Raw genomic sequence first — 16,235 nt, 5'->3', positions numbered from 1 at the left:
ACAAAACTGGTATTTATATAGTTAATAGAATAAGGATTAACTAGAAGTAATACTTTACTCTTCTATGGTGGAAGAATTCTAGTTATCTTTAACTTCTATCTCTTTCCTTATCTTGGATAGAGTTCTCTTCAAGTAAGGAGTCCTGCTCCTTATCAAATATGCAACCTTTTCGTTAAGGGATTATCATAAATAACCACTTATACTTATCTCTTTCACGTGCATGCCTTTTGCTTGATTCTACCCGTCACATGTGTACACTGTCCATGGACCTGGTTCATGCATGTGTATATTTGTCAATCATCAAAAAATCGCTCAAGTCAACAAAATGTTTCATATTTAGTTCACAACATAGATTCAAAAACGAGAAAAATATTATGATATTAGAAAGAATAAAAAGTAAAAAAAGAAATACATAAAAATTAAAAATTTAGAGGATAAAATAGATAATTAGGAAGTTCAATTGAGAAAGGAGGATGAGAATGTCTATTGTCAAAGTTGGAGGAGGACTTTGATTTTTAGAGTAAAGTTCAGGGATGTAATATCTACCCAGTAATAAGGGCTTGAGAGGGCTGGCTGCAATTAACCTGATGGTCCAGAGGCGGATCCAGGATTTGAGGCTTATAGGTTCCTATCGTAATTTCAGACTAATATGCAATAATAACTGGGTTCATAGTCAGATATTTGCCAATATTTAGCGAATTTCTTAATATAAATATAGAGTCTACGCAAGAGTTACTGGGTTCCCGTAAACCCGTAATCCATGCACTAGGTCCGCCCCTGGATGGGTCCTCTTATTACGAGCTTCATCAGATTGAGCATACGGTAAAAGTTATACTAGACGAAATACATAGTCGAATACGAATCATCACACTTATAATTGAGCTCATGTTTATGGGATATTATCAAACCTAGAACGTTTAATACATAAATAAATATTCATAAAGCGTATTTTGTTAAATTCAGTTTTAGAAGTTCTTTATATTGTTAATTAGTATATATAATTAGTTGAATTTTAAAAACAAAAAGTTGTGACATTCAATATCTAGACAATTTCCTGTGGCCTTTACCTTGCTTTTAGTGATTTTGAACTTTCAAACTTCTTCCCAATCGCCTATATCTCTAGTCATCAACCGCGAAAGTGCATTGAATTATGATGTACACTAGTCCAATTTGCACCAAACATGATACAATCAGTTTTGGTTACAATCACGTACTCTCTATATTTAAGTAGAAAAAAACTTGAAGTGGTTTGCTTTTCTTTTTATCCTCCTTATCTTAATGCCTCACGTCTATACTCAATCCTATTAAATATCCTTAACTATATTTTCCGTCGAATAATTCTTTCCTCCACTGTAACAAAAATGTTACTACTTCTATACATAGATTATACTTGTCTACTTGACTACTTTTAGATTATAAAATATGCAACTATTTGCGAAGACTTGAACCCAACGTATATACCAAATATTCTATATACTACCAAACTTTCCGCTCTCTATGTATAAAACCAAATGTAAAAACTCTTGGCAATTACTTATTCCATTCTTCCATTGAAAATCCGTTATCCTCTTTCGCCATCTCCAAAGTTAGCAAGGAAAATCTGCATAAGTTTTCATCGATATATGAAAACATCCATTCTTTTGCAAAGTTCAACAAGTATAAACCACGCCTGCTGGTCCCGTTATAGGTATTATAGTATCTCTTTATACCCTATTTTTAGCTTTAAAATCTTGAAAAATAAGGATGTAAGCAGCTTTGGAGATCAGTATAATAATAGCTTGTCATTTCTCGGATCAAGAAAAGGACTTTTAACTAGTGACAAAATTAAGAGGTAAACATCTTGGTTTTTGTTGGAACTGGTGATTAATATTTGTGAACATATTTCTTTTAGATAACATGATCTACTTTACGTCCTCTTTTCTTCTTCATTTTCGATATAGGAAGTTTGTGGTGAGCAGCAATGGTCAACCAGGAGGTCCCTTTCCTTCTCCACCCTCTTCAAATCCCTTGTAAGTTATTCGTCATTTATCGACGAATTTATCATTACTTAGAGTCAATCCGTTCAAAATGAATGTAATATTGTACGTACGATCAACATTTTAATTTGTTTTACAGATGCATACATAGTTTGATTTGGAAATTTGAACTCATAAAACCTGACCTAAATCCGTCTCTTCATTGATCAGATCCTCTACAAAATTAATAAAAAAGAATGTATACATTCAACTGCTCTAGTTTTGTGCTTCTAATAATCACTATATATACTTTTTTTCTGAGCATTGTTGCAGTAATGGCTGGCTTATAGGAATTCTGCTATCAATAATTTTACCCTTCTTCCGCAATAAATGGGGGTCATTATTGCAACTTAAAAGTAAGATTTCCTTGAAATTCAAGATTAATTGAGAAGATAGAAATTAATTAAGGGGCCTTAGTTTCACGTATATTAAAAGGTTTAATTTGCCAATTATACAGATAAAGTGGAAGATGTAATAGAAACAGTAGAAGAAGTAGTAGAGGAGGTGGAGAATGTGGCTGAGGAAGTAGACAAAGTGGCTGAAGAAATTGGGAAAGATTTGCCAGAAGGCCTACTCAAAGATACTCTCAAAGCTGTGGAAAATTTCTCAGAAGAAACAGCCAAGTTTGCTCATGCAGCTGGAGATATTATTGATAAGGTTTATCTAATTAACTCACTTTATAGTTTATTTCTTAGTTAATTAAACACCTTCATTCCCAACTAGTACGTAATTTATTATTCTTATTGGTTTACTTTGAGCTTTCAAGTTTGGTTACTTGTTCAAATTAAAATGGGATTCTTTAAAATCTGGCAACTGACTTGACTATACATTAAAAAAATACTCCACGTACTTTGAAAATTTGCCTCAAATACAATAATAACTCAGTCATAAAATTAATATTGTTGACTTTAAAGAATTGAAAGAGATACTAATCATTCTGCAAAGTCGGATTGATATATTTATTTTTTTTAATTTTCCTTAATCTCTTTTCCTCCAAAAAATCAAACTTATACAGCCTTTGCAGTCTGATACAATACAAGCTTTAATGTTCATATATAATTGTTAGCTTCATCTTCGCGATAAAATTGTGCATCAAGTATGACTTGCAAAAGATTATTATACTAAATTTTCTTGTGCCTTATTGATGTAGAAGCCTAACATTCTCTTTTCCTTGTCCAGCAAGTGATAAGGATAAAACCAAGAAAATTTGCTTTCTTTTTTGAATTTACTGTTCTAACCCTAGCTGCTTCACAAAAATTTATCCTTTATCAAAAAAAAAGTTAATTTCGTCCATGAGAGGATTTAAATTATATACACATACACTGTAAAGAAATTTTACACTATCACTATATCTTAACCTCTTATGGGAGTTTATTGCTCAGTTTTTCGGATTGGTGCAAAATGCAAATAATAAAAAAGTTTTTTCTTAAGGTTTTTTCTATATAAGATTAATCAAACTTATACAAGCTATCGTAGTCTGACCAGACATTGCTTTAACAAAATTCATAATTTTGTTAGTCTCGTCTTCGCATTCAACAAATGGCAATTGTTTATCAACTATGACTTTGATATCAACTATGACTTGTTCCTTACTATAGAAGAGTAACGCAACATCCTCTCCAGCTTGTCCAACAAGAGACGAGGAAATAACCAAGAAAATATGTTTTCTTTTTAAAAATTCATTTTTTAACGCTACTTTCGTTAATAAAATCCCAAATAAAATAAAGTCAATTTCGTGTACAGGAGGAAGAATACAGTATAATACATTTTATTTAGGTAAAATATCTTAAACCACTCCTAAACTTGGATCAGATTATTAGTATCCTCCCCGAACTATGCCCGGTCTTAATTACCCCCCTCAACTTGGCCTTTTGAGGACCATTACCCCGCTAGACGCTAATATAGCAAAAAATATGGGTGCACTCGCCTGCCACGTGGATTTTTCTGTCAATGTGGCATTTTTTTGAAAAATATTTTATTTTTTACCTTTTTAAGAATATTAATTTTTTAGATAATTTTTTTCGAATAAAATTTATAATAAAACTTGGATATAACTACATTATTTAGGCTAAATATTTTTATTTGGCCAAAAATAATAAAGTTTTAGTTAATCTTTTTTTGAATTTGACCTGAAAATAAAGATTTATAAAATTGAAATAAATAGTCAAGGCATCTAAAAAGTTATAAAAAAATATAGTTGAAATAAATAGTCACTGCATAAAAAGAAGAAATAAAAAGAGTGTACAATTGCCCTTGTAATTTCTTGCAATTGTACACTCTTTTTATTTCTTCTTTTGATGCAATGACTATTTATTTCAACTGTGTTTTTTTACTTTTTTAGGTAAAACATGTAAAAAAGAATATTTAGAGCACCGTAATTTAGAGCTATATAAATGTCACGACCCAGATTTTCCCACCCTCAGGAGTCGTGATGGCGCCTACTCGTAGAAGCTAGGCAAGCCAGGAAAATTTAGAAATCTTTAACTACTTTATTTTAAGCCTTTTTAACAACTTGCTTTAACAGGTGATAAACATTTAAATGATAGCGGAAGATGAAATTAAACAGAAGACTTAAATGAATATAATACTAAAATCGATAAGAATAGCCAACATATGTCTCTACCCAGAAGCCGGTGTCATAACATTCACGGACCGTCTATGACTACTACATACAAATGTCTGAAGGAAAGAAACACAGTCTGTCTCGGATACGAGTGATAACAGAACATGATAATAGATAGAAGAGACGTCGGGCCTGCGGATGCCTGCAGGACTACCTCGGAATCTCTGTGGACTGAAGGCTGGCTCCCAAGCTACTGATCGAATGTTGCTCCGGTATCTGCACAGAATGCAAAGTGTACCATCAGCACAACCGACCCCATGTGCTAGTAAGTGTCTGGTCTAACCCCGGCAAGGTAGTAACGAAGCTAGGACCAGACTCCAGATAAACATGTGCAGTTATATAATATATGGCGGAAAAATAAACAGGAATAAGCAATTTAAAATGGGAGGGGATACATACTTCGGGGAAACATATCAAGACCAATAGAAACTTAATAAAATATGAAAGGACAGCTCAATATCTACAACAATACAATAACAATACTGTTGTGGCGCATAACCCGATCCGTTATCATTTAACATTGTTGCGGTGTGCAACCCGATCCACATATATATAGCTGTTGCGGCGTGCAACCCGATCCAATATAATATCTGTTGCGGCGTGCAACCCGATCCAATATAATATAATATCTGTCGCGGCTGCAACCCGATCCAATATAATATCTGTTGTGGCGTGCAACCCGATCCAATATAATATCTGTTGCGGCGTGCAACCTGTTCCAACTATATAGTCACAATAATCATAATTAACCGTCCCGACAAGGGATCAACAATATACTACACTATCTCGGCAAGGGAACTCAACAGTACAAGCATATACGTCTCGGAAAGAGAGAATCAGCTATAACCAATCTCAACTCAACTCCTACTCGTCTCAATTACCACCATTTCTCAATCATAAGTAGATTCCACGATAAACAAATTAAGTATTTGCTCAATATCAAGGATTTACTCACTATTTCAACCGTAGTAACATTCAAGAATACAACAAGTATCAATTTAAGACGCACGGTCATGCTTGACACCAACGTATAGATACTCGTCACCATGCCTATACGTCGTACTCAACAAGAAGCAAATAGCAAATATGACTCAACTCTTAATCCCTCAAACTAAGGTTAGACCGAACATTTACATCGATGCCTCGAACACAACTCAAGTTTCAACTATAGCTTTACCCCTTGATTCCACAGCCAATTCGCTCGTATCTAGCCACAAGTTACTTAATTACATCAATAAACGCTAAATGAATCAATTTGAATTCATGAAAATGAGTTTTCCAAAATTTTACCCAAAAGGTCATAATCGTCCCCGGGCCCACGTGGTCAAAACCAGAGGTTCAAACCAGAACCCGATCACCCATTCCCCCACGAACTCAAATATATAATTTATTTTAAAATCAGACCTCAAATCGAGGTCCAAATCCCCAATTTGAAAAACCTAGGTTCTACCCAAAACACCTAATTTCCCCTATGAAAATCATTTATTTGAAGTTGAAATCATGTTAAAAGATGTTAATGATTGAAGAAAACTATTTAAAATGACTTACAATTGATTTAGAGAAGAAAGGTTGTTTGAAAAATCGCCTCTTATGTTTTTGGGGTTTTGAAAAATGAAAAATGACTGAAAATCCCGTCTATTTATACCCCTCTCAGACCCCCTGTGCGGACCGCACAAAATGGACTACGGTCGCACCGGCCTTCCTGAGGTTACTACGGTCCAGTGCCCTATGCGGACCGCACAAAGTCGACCGCCGCCATACAGCAGTGCCCTGTGCGAACCGAAACTCACCCGAGCTCTCGGAACTCCAAACCAAGTGTGCATACTAACTCGAAAACATCATATGGACCTACTTGTGTGATCACATGATGAAAATAACATGTAAAATCATGAATTAAACCTCAAAACTTAACATTTTCATCAAGAACTCTCAAAGTCCATAACTCCTCAACCGGAAGTCCAATTCACATCAAATAAACTCCGTTTTTTACCAAAATTCACGAAAACGTCTTAAATCATATATAAGACCTGTACCGGTCGCTGGAACCAAAATACGGGCCCGATATCATCATGTTCTAAGCAAATTTCATTTCAATTTTCCTTAAACAGTTATAGAAAACAATTTCTTTTAAAAAATTCTTTTCTCGGGCTTGGGACCTCAGAATTCGATTCCAAGCATATGTCCAAGTCCCATATTTTCCTACGGGACCGTCTAATCACGGGTCCGGATCCGTTTCCCCAAAATATTGACCGAAGTTAAATTAGTTCATTTTATAATCAAAACTTATCATTTTTCACAGATTATCATAGTTAAGCTTTCCAGCTATGCGCCCAGACTATGCACGCAATTCGAGGTGACTCTAAATGAGGTTTTTAAGGCCTCAGAACACAGAATTTAATGGGGATAACGGCTAAAACAAATGTTCGTCCTCTAACGGACAGAAGAAGGAAGTACCTGAGTCGGGGAAAAGATGGGAATAACGGCTCCGCATATCAGACACGGACTCCCAGATCGATGCCTCAGGAGGCTGACCTCTCCACTAAACATGAACAGAAGGAAAACTTTTCGTCCTCAACTGACGAATCTGCCGGTCTAGAATGGTTGTCGGCTCTTCCTCATAAGACAAGTCCTTGTCCAACTGGACAGTGCTGAAATCTAACACGTGGGATGGATCGCCGTGATACTTCCGAACCATGGACACATGAAACACTGGATGCACGGCTGATAAGCTAGGTGGCAATTCAAGTCTATAAGACACCTCTCCCACTCGATTAAGAATCTCAAACAGACCAATGAACCTTCCCAAATCTCATCACGCCCTTCATAGGCGACACTCGGAGAAATACCCGCTCACCGACCATAAAAGCCACATCTCGAACCTTGCAGTCTGCATAACTCTTTTCCCTGTACTGAGCTGTACGAAGCCTATCCTGAATAATCCTGACCTTATCCAAGGCCTCCTGAACCAGATCCGTACCCAACAGCCGAGCCTCTCCCAGCTCAAACCATCCAAGCAGAGATCGACACCGCCTACCATATAAAGCCTCATAAGGAGCCATCTGGATACTCGACTGGTAGTTGTTGTCGTAGGCAAACTTTGCTAAAGGCAAGAACGGATCCCACGAACCTCCAAAATCGATGACATAGGCTCAGAGCATATCCTCCAAAATCTGAATAGTCCGCTCGGACTGCCCGTCCATCTGAGGATGAAATGTTGTACTCAACTCAACCTGAGTGCCCAACTCTCGATGAACTGCTCTCCAGAAACGTGAGGTAAACTGCGTACCTCGATCCGAAATGATAGACACAGGCACACCATGAAGACGAAAAATCTTCCGGATATAGATCTCAGCTAACCTCTTGGATGAATAGGAGACTTCCACAGGAATGAAATGCGCTGACTTGGTTAGCCTATCAACAATGACCCATACCGCGTCAAACTTTTTTCGAGTCTGCGGGAGTCCAACAACGAAATCCATAGTAACCCGCTCCCACTTCTACTCAGGAAGCTCAATCCTCTGAAATAATCCACCAGGCCTCTGATGCTAATACTTAACCTGCTGACAATTCAAACACCGAGCCACATATGCAACGATGTCCTTCTTCATTCTACGCCACCAATAATGATGCCGCAAATCCTGATACATCTTTACGGCACCCGGATGAATAGAGTACCAGAAACTATGGGCCTCCTCTAAGATCAACTCTCGGAGTCCATCCACATTGGGCACACAAACTCGACCTTGCAATCTCAAACATCCATCATCATCTAAGGCAATCTGCTTGGCACCTCCGCGCTGCACCGTGTCTCTAAGGACACACAAATTGGGATCATCATACTGCCGATCACGGATACGCTCCAATAACGAAGAACGAGCGACTGTGCAAGCTAGAAAACGGTTGGGCTCAGAGACATCCAACCTTACGAACTGATTGGCCAAAGTCTGAACATCTAAAGCAAGTGGTCTCTCACCGACCAGAATATAGGCAAGACTACCCATACTGGCTAACTTACTACTCATGGCATCGACCACCACATTGGCCTTTTCTGGATGATATAAGATGGTGATATCATAATCTTTTAACAACTCCAACCACCTCCTCTGCCTCAAATTCAATTCCTTTTGTTTGAACAAAATGAAGACTCTTGTGATCTATGAAGACCTCATATGCCACGCCATACAAATAATGCCTCCAAATCTTCAACGCGTGAACAATGGCTGCCAACTCCAAATCATGAACCGAATGGTTCTTCTTATGAATATTCAACTGTAGTGAAGCATAGGCAATGACCTTGCCATCCTGCATTAACACTGCACCAAGTTCAATGCGAGATGCATCACAATAGACTGTATAAGGCCCTAAACCTGTGGGTAAAAACCAACACTGGTGCCGTAGTTAGAGCTGTCTTGAGCTTCTGAAAGCTCGCCTCACACGCATCCGACCATCTGAACTGGGCACCCTTCTGGGTCAACATGGTCATCGGGGCTGCAATGGATGAAAACCCCTCCACGAACCGACGATAGTAGACTACCAACCCCAAGAAACTCCGAATCTCTGTAGCTGATGCTGGCCTTGGCCAATTCTTGACTACCTCAATCTTCTTCGGATCCACCTGAATACCCTCTGCTGATACAACATGACCCAGGAATGCAACTGAACTCAGCCAGAACTAACACTTCGAGAACCTAGCATATAACTGACTATCCCTCAGAGTTCGAAGAACCACTCTGAGATGCTGCTCGTGCTCCTACTGGCTGCGGGAATATATCAAAATCTCATCAATGAAAACTATCACGAACGAGTCCAAATAAGGCCTGAACACTCGGTTCATCAAATCAATAAAAGCAGTTGGGGCATTTGTCAACCCGAATGACATCACCAAGAACTCAAAATGCCCGTACCGAGTGCAAAAAGCTATCTTAGGGACATCGGATGCCCTAATCCTCAGCTGATGGTAGCCAGATCTTAAATCAATCTTTGAAAATACCTTGGCACCCTGAAGCTGATCAAACAGATCATCAATCCTCGACAATGGATACTTATATTTTATTGTAACCTTGTTCAACTGCCGGTAATCAATACACATTCTCATCGACCCATCCTTCTTCTTAACAAACAACACCGGCGCACCCCAAGGCGAAACACTAGGCCTGGTGAAACCCTTCTCAATCAAGTCTTGCAACTGTTCCTTCAACTCTTTCAACTCAGGTGGGGCCATACGATACGTCGGGATAGAAATGGGTTGATTGCCCGGAGCCAAATCAATGCAAAAATCAATATACTTGTCGGGTGGCATACCCGGCAAGTCTGAAGGGAATACCTCAGGAAACTCACGAACAGCGGGCATAGAATCAATACAGGGAACCTCAATACTAAAATCACGAACATATGCCAAATGGGCCAAACACTCCTTCTCGACCATGCACCGAGCCTTCACATAAGAGATAACACTACAAGTAGAATGACCAGGAGTCCCTCTCCACTCTAAACGAGGCATACCCGGTAAAGCTAAGGTCACAGTCTTGGCATGACAGTCCAAGATAGCGTGGTAATGTGATAACCAATCCATCCCCAATATAACATCGAAATCGACCATATCTAAAAGCAACAAATCTACACGAGTCTCAAGACCCCCAATCACCACAATACAAGAACGATGGACTCGATCAACTACAATAGAATCACCCACCGGTGTAGACACATAAACGGGAACACTCAATGAATCACTAGGCATAACCATATATGGTGCAAAATAAGATAACACATACGAGTAGGTGGACCCTGGATCAAATAACAATGAAGCATCTCTATCACAAACCAGAATAGTACCTGTGATAACCGCATCCAAAGCCTCAGCCTTGGGCCTGGTTGGAAGAGCATAACATCGGGGCTGGGGCCCACTACCCTGGGCTCCATCTCTGGGACAGCCTGCAGCTGGCTGGCCTCCACTTCTAGCGGCTTAAGCTCCACCTCTAAGTCCTCTACCTCCACCTCTAGCACCTCTACCCCCATCTCTACCTGGCTGGGCGGTCTGTGGAATACCTGGTGCCTGAACCATAGCACGGGAACCCGCTGCTGCGACTGAGTACCCACCAACCTCGGACAAGTCTTCCTGATATGACCATACTCACCACACTCAAAACATCCACCTGAGTGCTGTGGTTGAGGAAACTGTGACTGACCCTAGCGACCCGAATGACCACCCCAAAACCTCTGGAGTGGCGGTGCACTGATAGGAGCTGGTGGTGCACTGTAGGACTGCTGATCGGAATACTGCATATGCGGACCACGGCTACCTGAAGTGCTATGAGAGACCTGAAGAGCTGACTGAAAGGGCTTGGGAGGATGGCCTCTACCATATGAATCTCTGCCTCCAAACAAGGCACTACTGAATCTACCTGAATGATAGGGCCTCTTATCCGACCCATGACTACCTCCCTACGATAGGACCATCTCCACTCTACGGGCCACATTGGCCGCCTCCTGAAAAGTGATCTCACTCCCAGCCTCCCTAGCCATCTGAAGGTGAATCGGCTGAATAAGACCATCAATAAACCTCCTCACCCTCTCTCTCTCTCTCTCGGTAGGAAGTATGACAAGAGCATGGCGAGCTAAGTCGATGAACCTAGTCTCATACTGGGTAACCATCATGGAATCCTGCTAGAGGCGCTCAAACTACCTCCGATCCTCTCACTGAGTAATGGGGAGAAACTTCTCCAGAAATAGCTGTGTGAACTGCTCCCAAGTCAAGGCTGGCGATCCGGCTGGTCTAGCTAAGCAATAATCCCTCCACCAAGTCTTGGCGGATCCAAACAAGCGAAATGTAGAAAAATCGACCCCATTGGTCTCAACAATACCCATGTTCCTGAGAACCTCATGACAACTGTCTAGATAATCCTGGGGATCCTTAGTAGATGCACCGCAGAAAGTAGATGTGAAGAGCTTGGTGAACCTATCCAGCCTCCACAAAGCATCGGCAGACATAGCTTCTCCATCGCCGGTCTGAGCCACCACACTTGGCTGAACTACTCCAACTGGCTGAACCGCTGGAGTCTCAATATGAGCAGCTACCTACTCCAGAGTGCGAGTAGCAGGAGTCTGAGCCCCTCCTCCAGACTGAGAGACGGCTGGTGCTATAGGAAGCAAGCCCGCTCGGGTGATACTCTCCATGAGGCCCACTAATCGGACAAGAGCATCTTGAAGGACTGGGGTAGCAATAAACCCCTCTTGGACTTGAGTTGGGCCCACCAGAGCTGCTAGGGCCGGAACCTCTTTATCAAAGTCAACCTGAGGCTCCGCTACTAGGGCTACTGCTCGGGGCTGAGCTCTACCCCTACCTCGGCCTCTGGCACGGCCTCGGCCTCACCCTCTGCCCCTCGTGGGAGCTCCTTCTAGGGGTTCGGGCTGCTGAGCGATAGATGAGGAAGCGTATGTTCTCGCCATCTCCGAAAGAACAAAGTAGAAATTCAATTAGCATTGAGAAACAAAACTACACGATAGAAAAGAACAAACATGAAGTTTTCCGAACTCTGTAGCCTCTGGGGGATAAATACAGACGTCTCCGTATTGATCCCTCAGACTCTACTGAGCTTGTCCGTGAATTGTGAGACCTATGTAACCTAGAGCTCTGATACCAAATTATCACGACCCAGATTTTCCCACCCTCGGGAGTTGCGATGGTGCCTACTCGTAGAAGCTAGGCAAGCCAGAAAAATTTAGAAATCATTAACTACTTTATTTTAAGGATTTTTAACAACTTGCATTAACAGGTGATAAACATTTAAATGATAGCGGAAGATGAAATTAAACGGAAGAATTAGATGAATATAATACCAAAATCGATACAAACAGCCAACATATGTTTCTACCCAAAAGCCGGTGTCACAACATTCACGAATCGTCTATGACTACTACATACAAATGTCTGAAGGAAAAAAACACAGTCTGTCTAGGATACGAGTGATAACAGAACATGATAATAGATAGTAGAGACGCCGAGCCTACGGACTCCTGTAGGACTACCTCGGAATCTCTGTGGACTAAAGGCTGGCTCCCAAGCGACTGATCCAATGCTGCTCTGGTATATGCACAAAGTGCAGAGTGTAAAATCAGCACAACCGACCCCATGTGCTGGTAAGTGTCTGGCCTAACCCCGATTAGGTAGTGACGAGGCTAGGACTAAACTCCAGATAAACCTGTGCAGTTATATAATATATGGCAGAAAAATAAACAGGAATAAGCAGTTTAAAATGGGAGGGGGTACATACTTCGGCGAAACATATCAAGACCAACAGAAACATAATAAAATATGAAAGGACAGCTATATATCTATAACAATACAATAAGAATACTGTTGCGGCACACAACCCGATCCCTTATCATTTAATATTGTTGCTGCATGCACCCCAATCCACATATATATAGCTGTTGCGGAATGCAACCCGATCCAATATAATATCTGTTACGGTGTGCAACCCGATCCAATATAATATCTATTGCGGCGTGCAACCCGATCAAATATAATATCTGTTGCGACGTGCAACCCGATCCAATATAATATCTGTTGCGGCGTGCAACCCGATCCAATATAATATCTATTGCGGCGTACAACCTGTTCCAACTATACAGTCATAATAATCATAATTAACCGTCCCGGCAAGGGATCAATAATAGACTACACTATCCCGGCAAGGGAATTCAGCAGTACAAGCATATACGTCCTGGAAAGGAAGAATTAGCTATAACCAATCTCAACTCAACTCCTACTCATCTCAATTACAACCATTTCTCAATCCTAAGTAGATTCCACGATAAACAAACTAAGTCTTTGCTCAATATCAAGGATTTACTCACTATTTCAACCGTAGTAACATTTAAGAATACAACAAGTATCAATTTAAGACGCATAGTCATGCTTGACACTAATGTATAGATACTCGTCACCATGCCTATACGTCATACTCAACAAGAAGTAAATAGAAAATAGGACTCAACTCCTAATCTCTCAAGCTAAGGTTAGACCGAACACTTACCTCGATGCCTCGAACACAACTCAAGTTTCAATTATTGCTTTACCCCTTGATTCCACCTCCAATTAACTCGTATCTAGCCACAAGTTACTTAATTACATCAATAAACGCTAAATGAATCAATTTGAATGCATGAAAATGAGTTTTCCAAAGTTTTACCCAAAAAGTCAAAATTGCCCCCGGGCCCACGTGGTCAAAACCCATTCTCCCACGAACCAAAATCCGATTACCCATTCTCCCACGAACTCAAATATATAATTTATTTTGAAATCGAACCTCAAATCAAGGTCCAAATCCTCAATTTAAAAAACCTAGGTTCTACCCAAAACACCCAATTTCCCCATGAAAATCATTGATTTGAAGTTGAAATCATGTTAAAAGATGTTAAAAATTGAAGAAAACTAGTTAAAAGTGGCTTACATTTGGAGAAGAAGGGTTGTTTGAAAAATTGCCTCTTACGTTTTTGGGGTTTTGAAAAATGAAAAATGACTGAAAATTCCATCTATTTATACCCGTCTCAGACCCCCTGTGCGGACCGCACAAAATGGACTGCGGCCGCACAGGCCTTCCTGAGGTTACTGCGGTCCAGTGCCTTGTGCGGACCGCACAAAATCGACTGCCGCCGCACAACCTCGCCCTGTACGGACCGCACAAAGTCGACTGCGGCCGCACAGCCTCCACTGTGCACCGCACAAGGTCGACCGCAGACCGCACTGGTGGGTTCAGAGACCTACAACTTCTGATTTTAAGCCTAAAACATCCCGAAACCTACCCGAAACTCACCCGAGCCCTTAGAACTCTAAACCAAGTGTGCATACTAACTCGAAAACATCATATGGACGTACTCGTGCGATCACATCATCAAAATAACATGTAAAATCATGAATTAAACCTCAAAACTTAACATTTTCATCAAGAACTCTCAAAGTCCATAACTCCTCAACCGGAAGTCCAATTCATGTCAAATAAACTTCGTTTTTACCAAATTTCACGAAAACGTCTTATATCATATATAAGACCTATACCGAGCACCAGAACCAAAATACGGTCCCGAAACCATCATGTTCTAAGCAAATTTCATTTTAATTTTCCTTAAACAGTTTCAGAAAATAATTTCTTTTAAAAAATTAATATCTCGGGCTTGGGACCTCGGAATTCGATTCCAGGCATACGCCCAAGTCCCATATTTTCCTACGGACCCTCCAAGACAGTCAAATTACGGGTCCGAGTCCGTTTCTCCAAAACATTGATCGAAGTCAAATTAGCTCATTTTATAATCAAAATTTTTCATTTTTCACAGATTATCATATTTAAGCTTTCCGGCTACGCGCCCGGACTGCGCACGCAATTCAAGGTGACTTTAAATGAGGTTTTCAAGGCCTCAGAACACAGAATTTAATTTAAAGTAAGTGATGACCTTTTGGGTCATCACAATAAAAAATCATAGCCAAAATAATTAATTTCAAACTATGTATTTTTATAACTTTTTAGATAATTTGACTATTTATTTTAATTGTATAAATCTTTATTTTCAGATCAAATTCAAAAAAAGATTAGCTAAAACTTTATTGTTTTTGCCCAAATAAAAAATTTAGCCTAAATAATATAGTTCTATCCAAATTTTATTATAAATTGTATTCGAAAAAAATAATCTAAAAAGTAATATTCTTAAAAAGGTAACAAAAAATATATTTTATTTTTAAAAAAAAATGACACATAGACAGAAAAATTCATGTGGCAGGTGAGAGCACCCACACTTTTTGCCACATCAGCATTTAGGAGGGTAATGACTCTCAAAAGACCAAGTTGAGGAGGTAAATTAAGACTGAGTATAGTTCGGGAAGGATACTAATAATTTGAGTAAAGTTTAATGGTGGTTTAAGGTATTTACCTTTTATTTATATTTATATGTAGGTACAAGACGTGGAGCTTAAAGCTGAGAATAGAGTGAAGTCATCGGTCGAATCCGGCACAGATGAAGTCAATAAGTCTACAATATCTAAAATAGAAAATATTCCAGATATAAGCTCAAAGAAATAACTCAATTAATATATAGGATAATCTGCGACCAAATCCTTGTGTAAGTAACTCCATATATATATATATATATATATATATATATATATATATATATATATATATATATATATATATTCTCATGTACTTCTTTATCACACTAAGATTTATTTTGCTTTCTTTATGATCCATCAATCTTTTTCTTTTCTTAATTTATTTTCTTTCCTTGGTTTCTTGTTGGTTTTCCTCGATTTCAATTTATTTTCCTCAAGTCCGATTTATAAGTATCATTGATGGAGTCATGTTTGCTTTTCCCAAGAAACAATTTCCTCCATGGGCCTTGCAAATACGACGAGTGTAAAGTGTAAAGAAATTCTTAAAATATCATGTCACTTAACCTTAAAATTAAGACAATATACATGTTATAACAAGTAATAATGTAAAGTTTCTTTATTCTACTAAGTATGTATTTAAGTTAAGACTTTTTAAATAAACATGCTAGACTTGCAAACTATTATGCGACTCTGAATAATCGTGCGAGGCATATAC

General features: G+C 39.4%; 1 protein-coding gene across 2 annotated transcripts; it reads left to right on the top strand.

Moving 5' to 3' along the window:
- The first annotated feature begins 1,476 nt into the window (after positions 1-1,476).
- Positions 1,477-15,758, top strand: LOC104229678 (uncharacterized). Of its 2 annotated transcripts, XM_070171614.1 has the most exons (6): positions 1,477-1,831; positions 1,941-2,009; positions 2,289-2,371; positions 2,473-2,672; positions 15,412-15,484; positions 15,585-15,758. In XM_070171614.1, exons 1-5 carry the CDS (start codon positions 1,623-1,625, stop codon positions 15,478-15,480), a joined length of 630 nt encoding a protein of 209 aa, XP_070027715.1. In that variant the 5' UTR covers positions 1,477-1,622; the 3' UTR covers positions 15,481-15,484; positions 15,585-15,758. The 2 variants fall into 2 exon arrangements, with proteins under 2 accessions (XP_070027715.1, XP_009780660.1); XM_009782358.2 differs by lacking the exon at positions 15,412-15,484 and having other exon boundaries at positions 1,481-1,831.
- Positions 15,759-16,235: the final 477 nt, after the last annotated feature.

Source organism: Nicotiana sylvestris, chromosome 4, assembly GCF_000393655.2.
Source record: "Nicotiana sylvestris chromosome 4, ASM39365v2, whole genome shotgun sequence".
In the NCBI taxonomy this organism is placed as follows: domain Eukaryota; kingdom Viridiplantae; phylum Streptophyta; class Magnoliopsida; order Solanales; family Solanaceae; genus Nicotiana; species Nicotiana sylvestris.
This window is presented reverse-complemented; position numbering and strand designations above follow the sequence as displayed.

Bases quoted from the DNA above. Each gene is read 5' to 3' on its own strand.
- LOC104229678 (XM_009782358.2), top strand. From the start codon at position 1,623: ATGAAAACATCCATTCTTTTGCAAAGTTCAACAAGTATAAACCACGCC. The intron at 1,832-1,940 runs GTAAACATCTTG...TTTTCGATATAG, and splicing joins ACTAGTGACAAAATTAAGAG to GAAGTTTGTGGTGAGCAGCA. The intron at 2,372-2,472 runs GTAAGATTTCCT...CCAATTATACAG, and splicing joins GTCATTATTGCAACTTAAAA to ATAAAGTGGAAGATGTAATA.